The sequence below is a fragment of the Jatropha curcas genome, chromosome 10, assembly GCF_041381405.1.
Source record: "Jatropha curcas cultivar XTBG-Jc1 chromosome 10, XTBG_Jcur_1.0, whole genome shotgun sequence".
Taxonomy (NCBI): domain Eukaryota; kingdom Viridiplantae; phylum Streptophyta; class Magnoliopsida; order Malpighiales; family Euphorbiaceae; genus Jatropha; species Jatropha curcas.
In genome coordinates, this window is record NC_143160.1 from 11,508,254 (window position 1) to 11,524,777 (window position 16,524).

Below are 16,524 nucleotides of genomic sequence, written 5' to 3' on the forward strand. Positions count from 1 at the left end.
ATCGTGATTATTATGATTATTACTGAACAAATCAAGGACATGTTCTAGAATCTAACAAAATAATTAAAAAAAATATAAATCAAACGGAACCCAGAAACCAACTTGATTCTTCAAAAACCAGTAAAGAATCCATAAACCAAGTGAAAATTGAGTCAAATCATTGAATCAGACCAAATTGGTTCAAATTAAACCGGAATGATCTATAAACCAACCTACCTCTTTCTTCTCTTTTTCTTCCTCTTCCTTGCGTCGGCGCCATTCGCCTCCTCGCATCCCACTTTCTAGCCATCTCGTGACGGAAACGAGATGGCGACAGGCCCCCTTTGCAATGGTGCTCTGGTTTCCGCCTCCCTTCTTGATGATTGGACCTTCAGAAGCACGAACGGGAGATTTTCTTTCCTTTCTTCTTCGACAGTATCAATCTACAGCGATATCAGGAGACTCCGATGATGTGGAGCTGCAAGGTAAGTCTCGATCGACTCAGCTTCTCCACGCGAATGTTTTCCATCAAAGAATCGACAGAAATGGTGGAGGGAATGGAAGCCACCACGAGCGGCGGCGTGGAGAGGGCTATGGCGGTCGATCCAGCCAAACAAGCCACTACCTCCTGAAAACGACACTATATTCGGCTTCCACAAATGATTTCGAGCATTTTGTTGTGAGAACTGCAAAATTCTGGATTGCTTGGGATTTTTCGGCCACCGTGCACGACGGCGGTGGCTATAAACCGGCGAGGCACCAAAAGACAGAATCTTCCTCTCCTCCCGTTGATCCTGGAATCGTCACCCGAATTTCGATTGGTATGCCCTAAGACCTATCTCCCGATTTGTGTTATAAACTCTGAATTTAAAACTATTAATTGATTAAATTGAATTCGAATAAATAATGGATCAAATATAATCTTTGCTAGGAATTAGTTAACTGGTATAATGTAGTTACAAATTAATTTTAAACATCGTCAAATAAACTACATGAATTATTATTATAATTAGGTGATTTGAGGAGGAAGCTAAATTAGAATTAGTTAATTAGTTGAATAGATGATCATTAGTCTAAAATTAGTTGGTTGTGCATAAGAAAAGTAAGACGAGTTTTAGTCGGTTAACAGTTAGATGCGAAATTTTGATAAATTAAGGTTTGGGAGGCCTAACCACTTTCAATATTGACTTAAAAATCAAATTTAAATAGGTAGTAATTATAATTAGTTATTCTTAAAGTAAGTTTTAACAGCTTAACAAATTAGTTACCCTAAAGCTATTAATTTAGTTAACTTATGATTTATTAAATAATTTTATATTGGAACTGGTGAAGATTAAGGAAGATGGATACTTAAATTTGATTGATTACCCAACGGATGGACTGTGTGAGTTGAGTACATAAGTAGGTGAATGAATAATTAGATTAATTCTTTATCTCTACTTATATTATTGTTATCATTATTATTCATTTATTTATTTAATTATTTTTCTATTTTCATCATTATTGTTTATTATTGTTATTATTTATTTTATTATTGTTGTTTATTGTTAATACTGTTTATTTATTTATTTGCATTTGAATATGGATGTCTAATTGTGCATTGCATTATGATGTTTAATTGATTAATATGTCTGCATTTAATTGCAATGCTTGATTAGTTGTGATGTGACAATGTTTTGCCATGTTTGAGTGGAGTTGGAATGAATTGGGTCACCATGGGTTTATGAGGGTGGTCTACAAGACCGTTGGCTAAAGATGGCCAAATTACGGTTTCGGGAACCGGAACCGTCGGTTCGAACCGGTTTCGAACTGTAACCGTAACTGGTGAGAACCGGAACCAGGCCGAACCGGAATCAGAACCGGGCCGAATCGGTTCGGTTCCAGTTCCAGATTTTCTGGAACCAAAACCGGCGGTTCCAGAAAATCGGCCAGAACCGGATTGGAACCGCCAGTTCGAATCAGCGGTTCTAGCCGTTATAACTGTCAGACCACTTTTTTTTTTTTTAATTTTGTTGTGAAATCTCTTAATTACCCCTCCCAACAGCCATAAACGGCTACATAATAGCTAGTTTCAAGGGTATTTTTAGAAAAATGATTTTTTTGGATTTATTATAAATACCTCATTTCATTTACAAATTCATTATAAAAAAATCTCAACTCTCTCTACTTACTCTCTCTACAATATACTACACTCTACTTACTCTCTCTACAATATACTACACTCTACTCTATATTATTCATTTATTCTTCTCTACTCTACAATCTCTCTTATTAAGTTATTATTCTCTCTAATTTTTTTTATTCAATTTTTCAAATTATATCTTATTATCATATAATGGCAAGTGGAGGAAACTCAAATTCGGGTAAAGGCAAGAGAAAGATTGGAGAAACACAATATTCATCTATCCCTACAAACGACATCTATGATCTCACTCCCAACCAATTTAATTTTGAGGGATATCCAAATGAAAATTTGGAAATTCCAACTCAAGAATCTGAATTTAATGAGCAATTACAAGAAGAGCAAGAGCAACGAGCACAAATTGTTGGAAGAGCAAGACAAAGTTCCGACATATTCGCCATTCATTTCACGAAAAAATTCAAAGGTGAGAAAATGTACGATGTAATTTGTAATTATTGTGGAAAATCTTATAAATTTAAACAAGCGGGCGGCTATGAATCATTTTGGAAGCATTTGGAGACAAAACATCCAACAAAAATAGGAGTTGATCGGTCTCAAACACAAATTTCCGGGTACGCATCTTCTAACCTTTCTTTATTTCAATATTCTGAAAAAATACAAAAAGAAGAATTAGCAAAAATGATTTCTATGGAACATTTAGCTTTTAGTTTTGGTGAAAAAGTAGGTTTTAATAATTATTGTCAAAAACCTTTAAATCCTTCTGCTAAAAGAGTGCCAAGAAATACTGTAAAACGAACTATTATTTCTTTATATAATAAAGGAAAAAAAGAGCTAGAGCTTTTATTTTCTCAAATGAAAATTCGTGTTTCAATTTGTTGTGATATTTGGAGTGATCATTGGCAAATGCATTCTTATATGGGTATTACATGTAATTGGATTCATGATGATTGGAAAATTCAAAAAAGAATTATTGCTTTTCATGTTTTTGATGATAAACATACTGCAAATAATATTTATAGAATAATTGTTTCAATTTTAGATGAATATAAGTTGACAAAAAAAAAATTTTTCAATTTCATTTGATAATGCTTCTGCTAATACTAAATCAATTATTGAACTTAAAAAAATTTGTGAACCAAAGTAAGAACTACGTGGGCTTTGATTCCTCTAAACCCCAAGGATATGTAGGCAACTTAATTTTTTTTAAAAAAAAAATTAAGTTCAAGCCCTTTTTTTTAAAAATTATGTTCAAACTTTTTTAAACAAAAAATAAATTCAGTTGAAAAATTTTTTTTAAAGAAAATAATCATGTTCAAGTCTTTAAAAAAATAAATTTAATTGAAGTATTTTTTTTATTTTTTAGGTGTATTTTTTAATTTTTTATGTTCAAGTTTTTTTTTTTTTTAAACCGGTTCTCATTTCATTTAAAATTTAAAATTATGCGATTCGCCGGAAAACCGATCGGAACCATCAGTTTGGTCACCGTACCGAAACCGGAACCGTTCGGTTCTAAACCAGAACCGGAACTTTTCAGTTTGGTTCCAGTTTCGATTCCAGTTTTTTTGGAACCGTGGCCAAGCCTACCGTTGGCCGTATGGGAGATTCGGTGCCCCCGTGTGCACCTGATATGATATGGATAATATGGATAAACCACAGGGTGGCCTCCTGTTGGTATGGAAAAGAAAAGAGAGAATGGAAAAATAATGAGAGGGCTGATCAAGTGAGGATTAGACCGGTTGGCCGGATATAGGGGATCGGCTCCCTGGTGCACACGTTATGAGAGGGTGAGCCATGTGTGAGGACGGCTCATTGGGGGTTTAGGTGCGCCACAGACCAATTTCCACGTGAGGTGATTATGTGGAGATGTTAATAATTGTGAGTGCTGGTGATATGACATTTGTGTGACTAGCTGCGAGATCATATAACTAGTCGGATGACTAGATTGATATGTTTACATATTTGTGTGAATGCGTGTGTTGTGTAATAATTATTACTCCTTAGAGAACTCACATGTCTTGTTTGACCTCTCAGGAAGTAATTTTCTCTTCAATTCGATTTAAGCTCAGTTTCTTCGCCGCAAGGCTAGAATGAAATTTTCCTAGTTCAATAATTATTTTACTATGTAACCATGTGTGTAAGAATCCATGTATATCTAACAGTTAGTGACTCCGCAGTTGTAAAATTTATATACTTTTAGTCGTGTATTAATATAGATGAAATAATTACGAGAGCCCATATTATAAATATGATGTATTGTAAATTGGATTCGATCTGTAAAATGTTTAAGATGTTAAATTTGGGCCGAGGTATAAAATAATTATGAGATTTATTTTGCATAGTAATATGGGCTGAATGTTTGAAACTTATATTGGAAAAGTGAAATTTTAGTGATTCAGGCTTACTACGGGCCTCGGGGGCCTTAAGTTTACCTGGGCCCTAGTGCCGGTCCGGCCATGGAAATGGATCGTGACAGTTTGCCAAGTAATTTTTCTATCCTTTGTCTACTATTAATATAGTTTTTTTGCTGTTCTTTGTGTTCTTGAGCTGTTCAAAACTAATTTGAATCCAAAAAACTCAGATGTGGTTTAATTAGCTTATCTTACATAAATTTGCTTATCTCTTCATTTTAGTTTGTATAATTTAGGGAAATCCATTTCAAATTTGTCATTTACATGCATCCATTAGTTTTCTTTTCTTGTATCTGCCATATTGCATCTAATTACATCATTAGGCATCAAATTTGATTCTTTGCAGCCTGTTTTAAACAAAAATCAAACATATGCTTCTTTTCCTTCAAGTACGTGTTGTTCGTTTGTTTGGTAGAGTTTTATTTGTGGTCCCGAATATGTATGGCACAACCCAAGAGGGGGGTGAATTGGGTTTTCTAAAAATAAAAATTTAACTTTAAAAACAAAATGTAGAATTCTATAGCAGCGGAAAAGTAATACACTTGTGAGAATAAGTTATTGATTAGAACTTCCTCACAATGCGTTATGCAGAAATAGAAAGACTTTGAAAAGTACAGTTATTGATTAGAACTTCTTCACAATATCTTATATAATATCAAAAACTGCTTTATGAAGGAACGCTATTAAGTTTAGAACTTCCTCATAAAGTTTAGAAAAATATAAAAAATAATGTGAAAGACAGTTATTGAAATTTGAACTGCTTCACAGAGCTTTAACCAAGATTAGAAACCCAAATAATGAAATATACTGAAAATAGAAGAACAGCTTAGAACTGGGTATATTCACTAAGCAGAAGTCCAGAGCTCTAATGTTTAGAAAAGATAAAATTTATTTCAGTTTTAGAACATCAAAACCATTAACAACTTCAGCATTTCTAAAATATAAACAAAAGTGTGAGTAAAATAGTATCAAGCAAAACTTCAGAAAATAAAAAGATCAACACAGTGATTTATAGTGGTTCGGCACTAACTCGCCTACATCCACTCCCCAGACTCATTTTGAGATCCTCAACTATGTTATCTCTTTTCAAGGGTAAGAGACAAACCAACAGTACAAGGCAATAGATCAACTCCTAGATCTACCCTTTGTCCCACTAGATTTTCCAAAGATTCTAGTTAACCTCAACCCTTTCTGTTTTTGACAGAGTACAGAAACTCAGTTCAAGACATTAGAATCTCTCTCACAGAGAAGGTTACTTGATAACCTATTTCACAATAGCTTTTCACCTAAGTTATTACACAAATGTTTATTAAATAAAACCTGTCTACTAAAGATTATAGAATCTAAATAGACAGACAGAAATGCAAGTATAAGCATAGGAAAAACAATATTTAAAATTAGAAAATCGTTTTATAATATAGAACTGTTTTTCAAAAGAAGTTGTTATAAAATTTCTTTTTACTTTAAAGATAAAACGTAAAGTATTAAGATGAAAAGAAATAAAGGGAGTTGAGAATAAGTTTTGAGAAATAAAAAATATGATCAATGGACGAACACTCTTAAAAACTTTTTTCTCTCACATCTTTTAAAGACGAAATATCTTTTTATAGAGAGAGATGAGAATCCAGTTTTTAGAGAGTAAAATCTCCTTTTCAAATCAGAATATTGACTTTTCATTTTTAGAAGATACGGAAATCTTTGTTACCAAATCTTTTGAGTCAATATTCTTTCTTTTTTTGGTAAGCGAATAAAAGAAAACCTAACTTTCCTTTAAAAACAAGATTTTTGAAAATAAAATGAATCTTTTTTGAAATAAATATTTACCAAAAACGATTTGAGATAGAATATATTTCGTTTAGGTAAGAAGATAAAATTAAGATTTTGGATCTCTTTAAAAATTTGTTTCCGAAAGTGAAGAGCATAAAAATCTTATTTGATTTATTCTTATTACCAAAATCGTTTGAGACAACGTCTCTTTAATTTAGGTAAGTGAATAAATTTCGAACCTTTATGAAGATAATTTTCGAAAAACTAAAACAAGCTTTTTCTAAGATATTTATTACCAAAAATGATTGAGACAAGATCTTTTCCATTTTAGGTAAGATAATCAAGGAACGAAAAAAGCTTTTGATTTTTGAAGAGTTATTTTCGAAAAGTCCTTTTGAGAAAGAGAGAAGAAATTAATTTTATTCTTATAAATGGATGTTCTCTCTATCCTACAAAGAATCCTAAAAATCAAACCACTAAGGTCTTCAATAGTCTTCATGATCCTTGAAATTGTAGGACTTGCCTTGTTTATTTATTACCTTCCATATATAATCTGCATAAAATTATTAGCATAAAAAAAATATAATTTAAATTTATTTGTTTTGTTTCAATCATCAAAATCTCAAGATAAATATTTGACCCTTGAGCCAATATTATTTGCTTCTGGTGTTTGAGTGCCTACCTTTGCTCTTAGGATTTTCTTATAGATTCTAAATTGAAATTGAATGCATTTGGATATATTGATTGCTATTTGAACTAACCCTTTTTGTATAAAGCCAAAAAGAGAGCTTGAGTGGCAAAAGGCAAGAGCGTGTCTGCTTAAAAAAGGATAAAAGCCAGGATTTCGAGTGAAACACGAGTATCCATATTACAAGAGCAAATACATAAGGGAGTATTTTGTGAGGACTGAAATCTGTTTTGTTGTTAAATTTCAAAAAAAAAAAAAAAAAAAAAAAAAAAAGACGAAAGAGAAAAGGAAGTCAAAAGAAACAATATGGATTTCATGACAATAATGCTACAAGGATTTGAAAGCCTAAACGAGCAACTTGATGGTATCAACAGCAAACTAGACAATCAGATTTTGCAAATCAGGAAGTTAAAAGGACAAGCTACTCACCAGGATACATTTGAAGATAATATCAAAGAAATCAAGAAATATAATTCTGAATTTTCCATTTATTGTAATATGTATCTTGAAAATTCGCAAATAGCGGAATGTGAGTCGGGAGAGGGTGAGGAAATTGAAATCACTACCGATAATGATGATTGTGCTACCACAGATAAATCATTTACCAAACCTCATGATTCGTGGACAAATCATATTGAAGGGGGAGGGAATGATACAATACAGGTTATGGAGGCAAAGCGAGTCAAAGCAGGAAAATTTTCGGATAAGGAAATTTATAGATTGTTTGGACTTTTAATTAAAATATGGCCTAAAATACTTTCTAAATTATTTAAAATGCGTTTGAGCTGATTTAGAGTTCATTTTAAGCCTATATTTATACGTTGGAGGTTTTATGCAGTAATGACATCATTAGAGCCATTTTGACAATTTTGAAGTTTTTGGGCTTTTAGCTCAAAACTCATTTTGAGCCCATATATTTAGGTTGGACAGCCCATTTGGGCTTATTTTGGATCACTAAAACTAAGAGACATGAAAGTAGAAGATGAAGAGTCAAGGTAGTTATGGAAGTTGAAGAGCTATCCACTTTATGGTTTTAATTATTGTTTTAGTTTTTATTTAGTCACTTTGTACACCCCTACTCTATATAAAGGGATTAGCTTTCTTTGTTTTGGGAGATTGAATTTTGGATGATTTCAGATTAGTAAAAGTGAGGTTTATGCCTTTTTTTTTTCTTATCTTTATGCCTTCTTTTATCTTTACGCATAAGATGTTGTTTGGATTGTAATTGATTTGTTCAATTGCTATTCAAATTCAATTCCTATTTCTTATATTTTTAAATATCTAATTCAAATTGGGTTTAAAGGGGATATACTGAAATTTTCTCTTTAAGTTCTTTTGAGTTGAGTTCTTAGGTATAAGAATAAATCAAAATCATGATTGCTTGGTGGTTAATTTTTCTGGTTCAAATTGATGGGGAGTTCTAAGTTCCATATTGATCTTGGGGTTCTATATCAATATAACACCATTCAATTAATATACTTACACCGATGAATATGTTATATTTTTTCTGAAAAAATTAATTCTAAAATAAAAGTTAATCCTGGATTTTACATGTTTTTTAGAATTAATTAACTATAGTAAAGTGGATTACTTATAGTATGAAGTTTCTAGTATCTTATAGTAGTAGTTAACTTGTAATCAAGAACATACTTAATCGAGAACAAGTTGGTAGTTATATATTTAACTTGGAATCAAGAACATAGTTAACTTGTACGCTGGATCAGCTGCATTCAAACACTCAAATAGTGCATAGAATGATATGGATTTCTATGAATATGGATTTCTAAATGAATTTCACAAAAGTTGGTGGAATTCACTTGTTCCAAACAATGTTATTAATATATAAAATAATGTGTATTTTACTGAGAAGAAACTTAAAAGTTTGGGACATTTGCAGGTTTGCATTCACCAAAAATGGCTGAAGCTTTTAGCTTACATAATTATGTACAAGGTTCTTTTCAAGTTGAAGTTGATGCTCTGATGCTTTATAATGCTCTAGATGAAAATTATGATGATAATTCAGATTATGGTAATACTATTGCAGACTGTAATTTTTTTTTTTTTTTTTGAATGAACAGACTGTAAAAATTTTCTTAGTTCAGACAGTATTATTAGTGTGTCTTGTGTATGGAAACAAGCTAACATGGCAGCTTATGCCCTTACAAGAATTTTATATTCATATAATATCTTCTTTTCCAAAAAAAAAAAAAAAAAAAAAAAAGTTAATTAGCTCAATCAAATGGTTAATTTCTCTACAAGTAATTGAAGATGGAGATCAATTAGATGCGAGTCCAACACTCAAAACTTCTTTTAAAATATTAAACCAATAAAATATTATTATAAAATTACAAATGAAAATATTACATAAATTGATGCTCACATAGCAAACATTTATTGTAAAAACTATTGAACTACATATTGTAGAAGCACTTATTTATATTTATTTTTATTTTGACCATCAAATTTTATACTCTATGCATGAAACTGAATTGTCAAAATTGAAAAAGATTGTTTTAAAAGTTGTGTAATCACACATCAAAATTAATATTATATATATAAAAATAACAAAATTCAAAAAAAAAAAAAAAAGTGTCACTGCTAGTATGCAGATGTATATAACGTTACCAAATGGAAAAACTTGTTTAGACCCGGTTCATAGCCCTACTCATGAACTAAATAAATGAAATTTAGAATTTTCTAAAAGATATTTCAATTTTATCTTTTTTTTTTAATTTATGATTAGAAATACACTCGTTTCAATAAAAATATTGAATTTTATTGGTTTGGTGCATAGGTGGGAACATGGACCCAATTTAAATAAGTTTTTCTCTTATCAAATTTCTATCTTTAAGGACATAACAGATTTTCCATGGAGTTTAAAGTCCCATAATTTTTTATTTTTATTAAGTATAAAGAGTGAATTTATATTTTTAGGCCCGCAATATAGTGCTGCAAGGAAATGGGTAAATGCTGATTTCTGCCGTGTAAGTAAGGTGAGGTAATGAAATTGGTACTTGATATTTCCTTGATGATGGAACTAGTTTTAAAATTATATGCATGCACTAACTAATGTTGATAAATTAAATTAACTTCCATTTGTTCCAAAATTAAAATATAACAGTTATCATTATATTGACGTAATTATTTTTGGATCAATGAAAATTGATACGAGTGAAAATGACTTGAGTTCCTGAAGCAAGAGACCGAATCATCAATCATTGTAAATAAAGAAAATTTCCGCTTATAGGACTAATACATTGCTTAGCCCAATAAGCTAGAGACACCTATAGTATAAACAAAAAATGATCGTTTTTTGTATAGCACTATTTTGTCTTTTTTTTTTTTTCTTTCTCAGTGGTCATAAATATTCTCATTTGAACCCAAATATTATTTATAATTAGTTTGATATGTAGGTAGATATATACACCGAGTGTAGATAAATCTTTTTCCATGGGATAATAATAACTATTCGCATATTATAATTTCAAATTAAATTAATGCAGTACGTAGAAGAAGAAGAAATATGAATAGTCAAACATCAATTTTCATCAAGTTGTTTCCATGAAAGTTTGTTTTTTATTTCTTGAAATTGAACTTTCTACGTACCCATCTAATTTCATCTCGAGAAACTCGATCTAGATGGGCTTGACATTGTCCTCTCTTCAAGAGGCAAGAAATTTTTGCAATCCTAATTCAAATTTTCAATTTTGCAAAACAAGAAAAGTTTTATTCTCTCCCCTATAAATATGGTGGAACCCTCTAAAACAGAACCACATCCAAAACAAAAAAGCAATACCCTATACCACAAAATATGATTTCTTCAAAATTGTTGCCGCTTCTTTTTTCTTTTTTTCTCTTCTCATCTTCTTGGGTAACAACAACTTCAGCTCAACCCATGAAACCTCAAGTGATCGTCACCCCATTGAACCTTTCCCATATTCAAGCTACCATTACGTGTTCTAAAAAACATGACATGCAAATTAGAATCAGAAGCGGTGGCCATGGTTATGAAGGTCTTTCCTACGTTTCTCCAATCCCATTTGTCATTCTTGATCCAATTAACCTTCAATCAATCACCATTGATGCAACCAACAAAACTGCATGGGTTCAAGTTGGTGCAACAATAGGCAAACTTTATTATAGTATTGCAGAGCAAAGTCGAAATCATGCTTTTCCGGCCGGTGTTTGCCCTACTGTAGGGATTGGCGGCCAATTTAGTGGAGGAGGATATGGCTTGTTACTAAGAAAATATGGGCTCGCCGCAGATAATATTATTGATGCTCAACTTGTTGATGTTAATGGAAGGATTCTTGATAGAGCTTCAATGGGTGAAGATCTTTTTTGGGCTATTCGCGGTGGCGGTGGAAATACTTTCGGAGTGGTTGTTGCTTGGAAAATAAATTTAGTTGAAGTTCCTTCTACTGTCACTGTATTTACAGTAGAAAAAACGCTAGAACAAAACGCGACTGAGATTGTTCATCAATGGCAATATGTTGCTGATAAGTTCAGTGAAGATTTATTCATTAGGGTTATCATCGAAAGAGTTAATTCCAGCGGAAATACCACAACGATAAGAGCCGCATTTAATTCTTTGTTTCTTGGCTGAGTTGACAGGCTACTTCCATTAATGCAAGAAAGTTTTCCTGAACTAGGGCTAGTTAAAGAAGACTATATTGAAATGAGTTGGATCGAATCTGTTCTCTATTTCGCCGGATTTTCAAACTCACCATTAGAGATTTTGCTTGACAGGACTCAACCGAACGTAAGATATTTCAAAGCTAAATCTGATTATGTTCAACAACCAATGCCTGAAGTTGCTTTAAAAGGAATATGGGAAAGGCTTTTTGAAGTGGAAGTGGGTTCAGGCCAATTGATTTTCAGTCCTTATGGAGGTAGAATGAGTGAAATATCAGAATCTAGCATTCCATTTCCACACAGAGCAGGAAATTTATATGAAATTCAACATTTAGTGTATTGGGATGATGAAGGAATTGAAGAATCAAAAAAGCATATAAGTTGGATAAGAAGGCTTTATAGTTTCTTGGCTCCATATGTTTCTAAAAATCCAAGATCAGCTTATATTAATTATAGGGATCTTGATATTGGAATTAACAATATTAGAAATACAAGTTATAAGTAAGCAAGTATTTGGGGAATTAAGTATTTCAAGATTAATTTTGATAGGTTGGTTCATGTCAAGACTCAAGTTGATCCTGCAAATTTCTTCAGAAATGAACAAAGCATCCCTTCTCTCTCCTCTTGGTGATCATAGAGATTGATTGAACAATATAATAATGATGTTTGACGTCTATGTATTGAACAATATAATAATGAAAATAAAAAAATAAAATAGGTGCATGTAGAATATGTATTTTGTACAATAAAAGTTTGCTGTGACCATCAATGGATATTAAATTTTTATTTTTATAATAAAATTTGATTGGTTTGATCAATATTTTTTTTTTTCCTTTAATAGTGTTTATTTTCATTCTCTTTTCAACGGAAGGTTTGAGTGTTGAACTCCATTTTCAATTACTTGTAGAGAATGAACCAATTGTTTTTATTATTTCATTAATTATTACTAAAAAATTATCTCGTATACATAGCCAATAGTTGATTCTCATTTTAAACAATTATTACTGTGTATTATTATTTTGTCTAATTCTTTTAGTAAAACAATTTCAACTTGTTCCTTTCTCTTCAAAATAAAAAGAACAAAGAAAAGCCAATTTCAACTTGAAACTTTTTTTCTTATATAATCCAATTTTTTGTACAAATTGCTTTTTTTTCAATTTGCTTTTTCGTTATGTGATCCAATTTTTTCGACCAGAGCTCATAGTTTTTGTACAAATAATTTCTAAAATAATATCATTTCTCTCTCTTATGTACACCATCATTGGTATGGTACCATCCATCTAAAAGCTAATTAATGAGTTTAGTTAACCCAAGGGTCTGACAAGGGTCCCATTACATTAATTTTTTATTCACAACCTTAATACTGTTATTGATCTGGAGTGCTAATATATCTAAATTTCAAAATGAAGGTGTCTATGGTATTAATTTAAAGTGATTCTGAAACAAGTCCGATAATTTAGATATTTTTATAGTTTAGGCCCACAAATAATCTAGTGATTTGCATTTAAGACCTTTATTGTATTAATAATATGGATCAAAGATTATTTTTGCATAGAGTATGGATATGATTAGAAGATTTCATTCCTAATCCTCCATTAATTTGCGATGGATTGTCAATCAATCCATATTATTTAGTTATAATTGTTTATTATTTTCTTATTGACTTAACCATGTAAAACATAAGAACACTAAAAGCTATTATTGTTAATATGGAATTTCTGCTGCATTTTGTCAAACTCTTTTCCTCTCTCATGAAAAGTAGATTGAGGTTGAATCTTTAACCTAGGCCACATGCTTTTGGCTTTTCTGCTTTTTGTCATGTTTTCTTATGGTTCTTGTAAGATGGAGGTTTTTTTTTTTTTTTTTTTTTTTTTTCTACATTCCAGATTTAGGTTCAATGGGTGTAAGGGGGAAAACCTGATGGTTTGGGTGTAATTGCTGGCGTTGTAGATTTTTTCCCTATCTTTTCTCTTAAATTTCACTAATAAAATCTTATTTTTCTTTGTTTGGGTTTTGGCAATTTTGAAGTTTTTGGGGTTTTAGCTCAAAACTCATTTTGGGTCCATATGTTTAGGTTGGACAGCCCATTTGGGCTTATTTTGGATCACTAGAATTTGAAGAGACAAGAAGATAGAAGATGAAGAGTTAAGGGAGTTATGGCTTTAATTATTGTTCTAATCCCTACTGTATATAAAGGGATTAGCATTCTTTGTTTTGGGAGATTGACTTTTGGATGATTTCATATTAATGAAAGTGAGGTTTATGCCTTCTTTTATCTTTATGCATAAGGTGTTGTTTAGATTGTAGTTGATTTATTCAATTGCTATTCAGATTCAATTCCTATTTAGGAATGAATTTCTCTAAATTATACAAACTAAAACGAAGAGTTAAGCAAATTTATGTAAGATGAGCTAATTAAACCAAATCTGAGTTTTTTGGATTCAAATTATTGGCCATGTATACGGGATAATTTTTTAGTAATAATTAATTAAATAATAAAAAGAATTGGTTCATTCTCTACAAGTTATTGAAAATGGAGTTCAACACTCAAACCTTCCTTTGAAAAGAGAATGAAAATAAAAACTATTAAAGGAAAAAAAAATAATATTGATCAAACCTATCAAATTTTATTATGAAAATAAAAATTGAATATACATTGATGGTCACAGCAAACTTTTATTGTACAAAATACATATTCTACATGCAGCTATTTTATTTTTTTTATTTTGACCATCAAATTTTATTACACTATACATGAAACTGAAATCTAAAACCGCACAATTAAAGAATTACAAAATAAATACAAAAGATAAATGAATGGATATTTCCAATACATAGAAGACAAACATCATTATTATATTGTTCAATCAATCTCTATGACCACCAATAGGGGAGAGAAGGGATGCTTTGTTCATTTCTGAAGAAATTTGCAGGATCAACTTGAGTCTTGACATGAACCAATCTATCAAAATTAATCTTGAAGTACTTAATTCCCCAAATACTTGCTTGCTCATAACTTGTATTTCCAATATTGTTAATTCCAATATCAAGATCCCTATAATTAATATAAGCTGATCTTGGATTTTTAGAAACATATGGAGCCAAGAAACTATAAAGCCTTCTTATCCAACTTATATGCGTTATTGATTCTTCAATTCCTTCATCATTCCAATACACTGAATGTTGAATTTTATATAAATTCCCTGCTCTATGTGGAAATGGAATGCTAGATTCTGATATTTCACTCATTCTACCTCCGTAAGGATTGAACATCAATTGGCCTGAACCCACTTCCACTTCGAAAAGCCTTTTCCATATTCCTTCTAGAGCAACTTCAGGCATTGGTTGTTGAACATAATCAGATTTTGCTTTGAAATATCTTACGTTCTGTTGAGTTCTTTCAAGCAAAATCTCTAAAGATGAGTTTGAGAATCCGGCAAAATAAAGAACAGATTCGATCCAACTCATTTCAGTACTGTCTTCCTTAGTTAACCCTAGTTCAGGAAAGCTTTCTTGCATTAATGTAAGCAGCCTGTCAACTCTTCCAAGAAACAAAGACTTAAATGCAGCTCTTATTGTTGTAGTATTTCCACTTGAATTAACTCTTTCAATAATAACCCTAATGAATAAATCTTCATTAAACTTATGAGCAACATATTGCCATTTATGCACAATCTCAGTCGCGTTTTGTTCCAGAGTTCTTTCTACTGTAAATACAGTTACAATTGAAGGAACTTCAACTAAATTTATTTTCCAAGCAACAACCACTCCAAAAGTATTTCCACCGCCACCGCGAATAGCCCAAAAAAGATCTTCACCCATTGAAGCTCTATCAAGAATTCTTCCATTAACATCAATAAGTTGTGCATCAATAATATTATCTGCCGCGAGCCCATATTTTCTTAGTAACGTGCCATATCCTCCTCCACTAAAGTGGCCGCCGATCCCTACAGTAGTGCAGACACTGGCCGGAAAAGCAAGATTTTGACTTTTCTCTGCAATACTATAATAAAGTTTGCCTGTTGTTGCACCAACTTGAACCCATGCAGTTTTGTTGGTTGCATCAACGGTGATTGATTGAAGGTTAATTAGATCAAGAATGACAAATGGGATTGGAGAAACGTAGGAAAGACCTTCATAATCATGGCCACCGCTTCTGATTCTAATTTGCAGGTCATGTTTTTTAGAACACGTAATGGTAGCTTCAATATGGGAAAGGTTCAATGGGGTGACGATCACTTGAGGTTTCGGTGTGGTGCTTGTGTTGAATCTTTCGTTGTTTATGCCCAGCTGTAAGACTGATAAATAAGAAGAGTTTATTGGAGTATAAATTACTTTGGAGATAGAGCTGGAGTCTTCAGATTGTAGCTTTAGGCATTCAAGAAAATCTTCATGGGTATGAGCTGAAGTTGTTGTTACCCAAGAAAATGAGAAGAGAAACACAGCAAAAAGAAATGGCAACAATTTTGAAGAAATCATATTTTATGGTAAAGGTTGTAGCTTTTGTGATTTGGATGTGATTTTGTTTAAGAATGTCTGTACCTTATTTATAGGGGAGAGAATAGGTTTCTTGAAATGAAATTAAATGGGGAAGTAGAAAGTTCAGGTTGTTTGGTGAAAATCGATGTTTGACCATTTATATTTCTTCTACTGCTACATTTAATTTGAAAAAAATAGTTTTTGTTGTTTATAACACGTCAAGAGTTAATTTATTCCAAAAACTATTATATTAATCTAGTGATAACTTTATGTTTTAAAGTTGAGTTAAATTTAGTTAATTCAATTTCTTAATATTTTAAAAAATTTCTAAAATAAAATTTACATAAGGAATAGAGTATAATTTTATAATAACAAGTTTATTGTATTAATACGTTGAATCCATCTCAATCGGTGCTCCCTGGGTT

The 16,524-nt window shown here is 31.4% G+C and overlaps 2 protein-coding genes and 1 pseudogene across 2 annotated transcripts; 2 read left to right on the top strand and 1 right to left on the bottom strand.

Moving 5' to 3' along the window:
• Positions 1–10,778: 10,778 nt before the first annotated feature.
• On the top strand, positions 10,779–12,228 carry LOC105635675 (precondylocarpine acetate synthase 2-like). Its single transcript, XM_089715397.1, has one exon. The coding sequence runs from the start codon at positions 10,797–10,799 to the stop codon at positions 11,589–11,591; it is 795 nt and encodes a 264-aa protein (XP_089571523.1). The 5' UTR covers positions 10,779–10,796; the 3' UTR covers positions 11,592–12,228.
• Positions 11,613–12,291, top strand: LOC149493093 (cannabidiolic acid synthase pseudogene; annotated as a pseudogene).
• Positions 12,292–14,288: 1,997 nt separating this feature from the next.
• LOC105636937 (berberine bridge enzyme-like 18) lies at positions 14,289–16,126 on the bottom strand. The gene has a single exon (XM_089715392.1). It carries the CDS (start codon positions 16,097–16,099, stop codon positions 14,495–14,497), a length of 1,605 nt encoding a protein of 534 aa, XP_089571518.1. The 5' UTR covers positions 16,100–16,126; the 3' UTR covers positions 14,289–14,494.
• Positions 16,127–16,524: the final 398 nt, after the last annotated feature.

Coding starts and splice junctions, on each gene's coding strand:
- LOC105635675 (XM_089715397.1), top strand. CDS start 10,797: ATGATTTCTTCAAAATTGTTGCCGCTTCTTTTTTCTTTTTTTCTCTTC.
- LOC105636937 (XM_089715392.1), bottom strand. CDS start 16,099: ATGATTTCTTCAAAATTGTTGCCATTTCTTTTTGCTGTGTTTCTCTTC.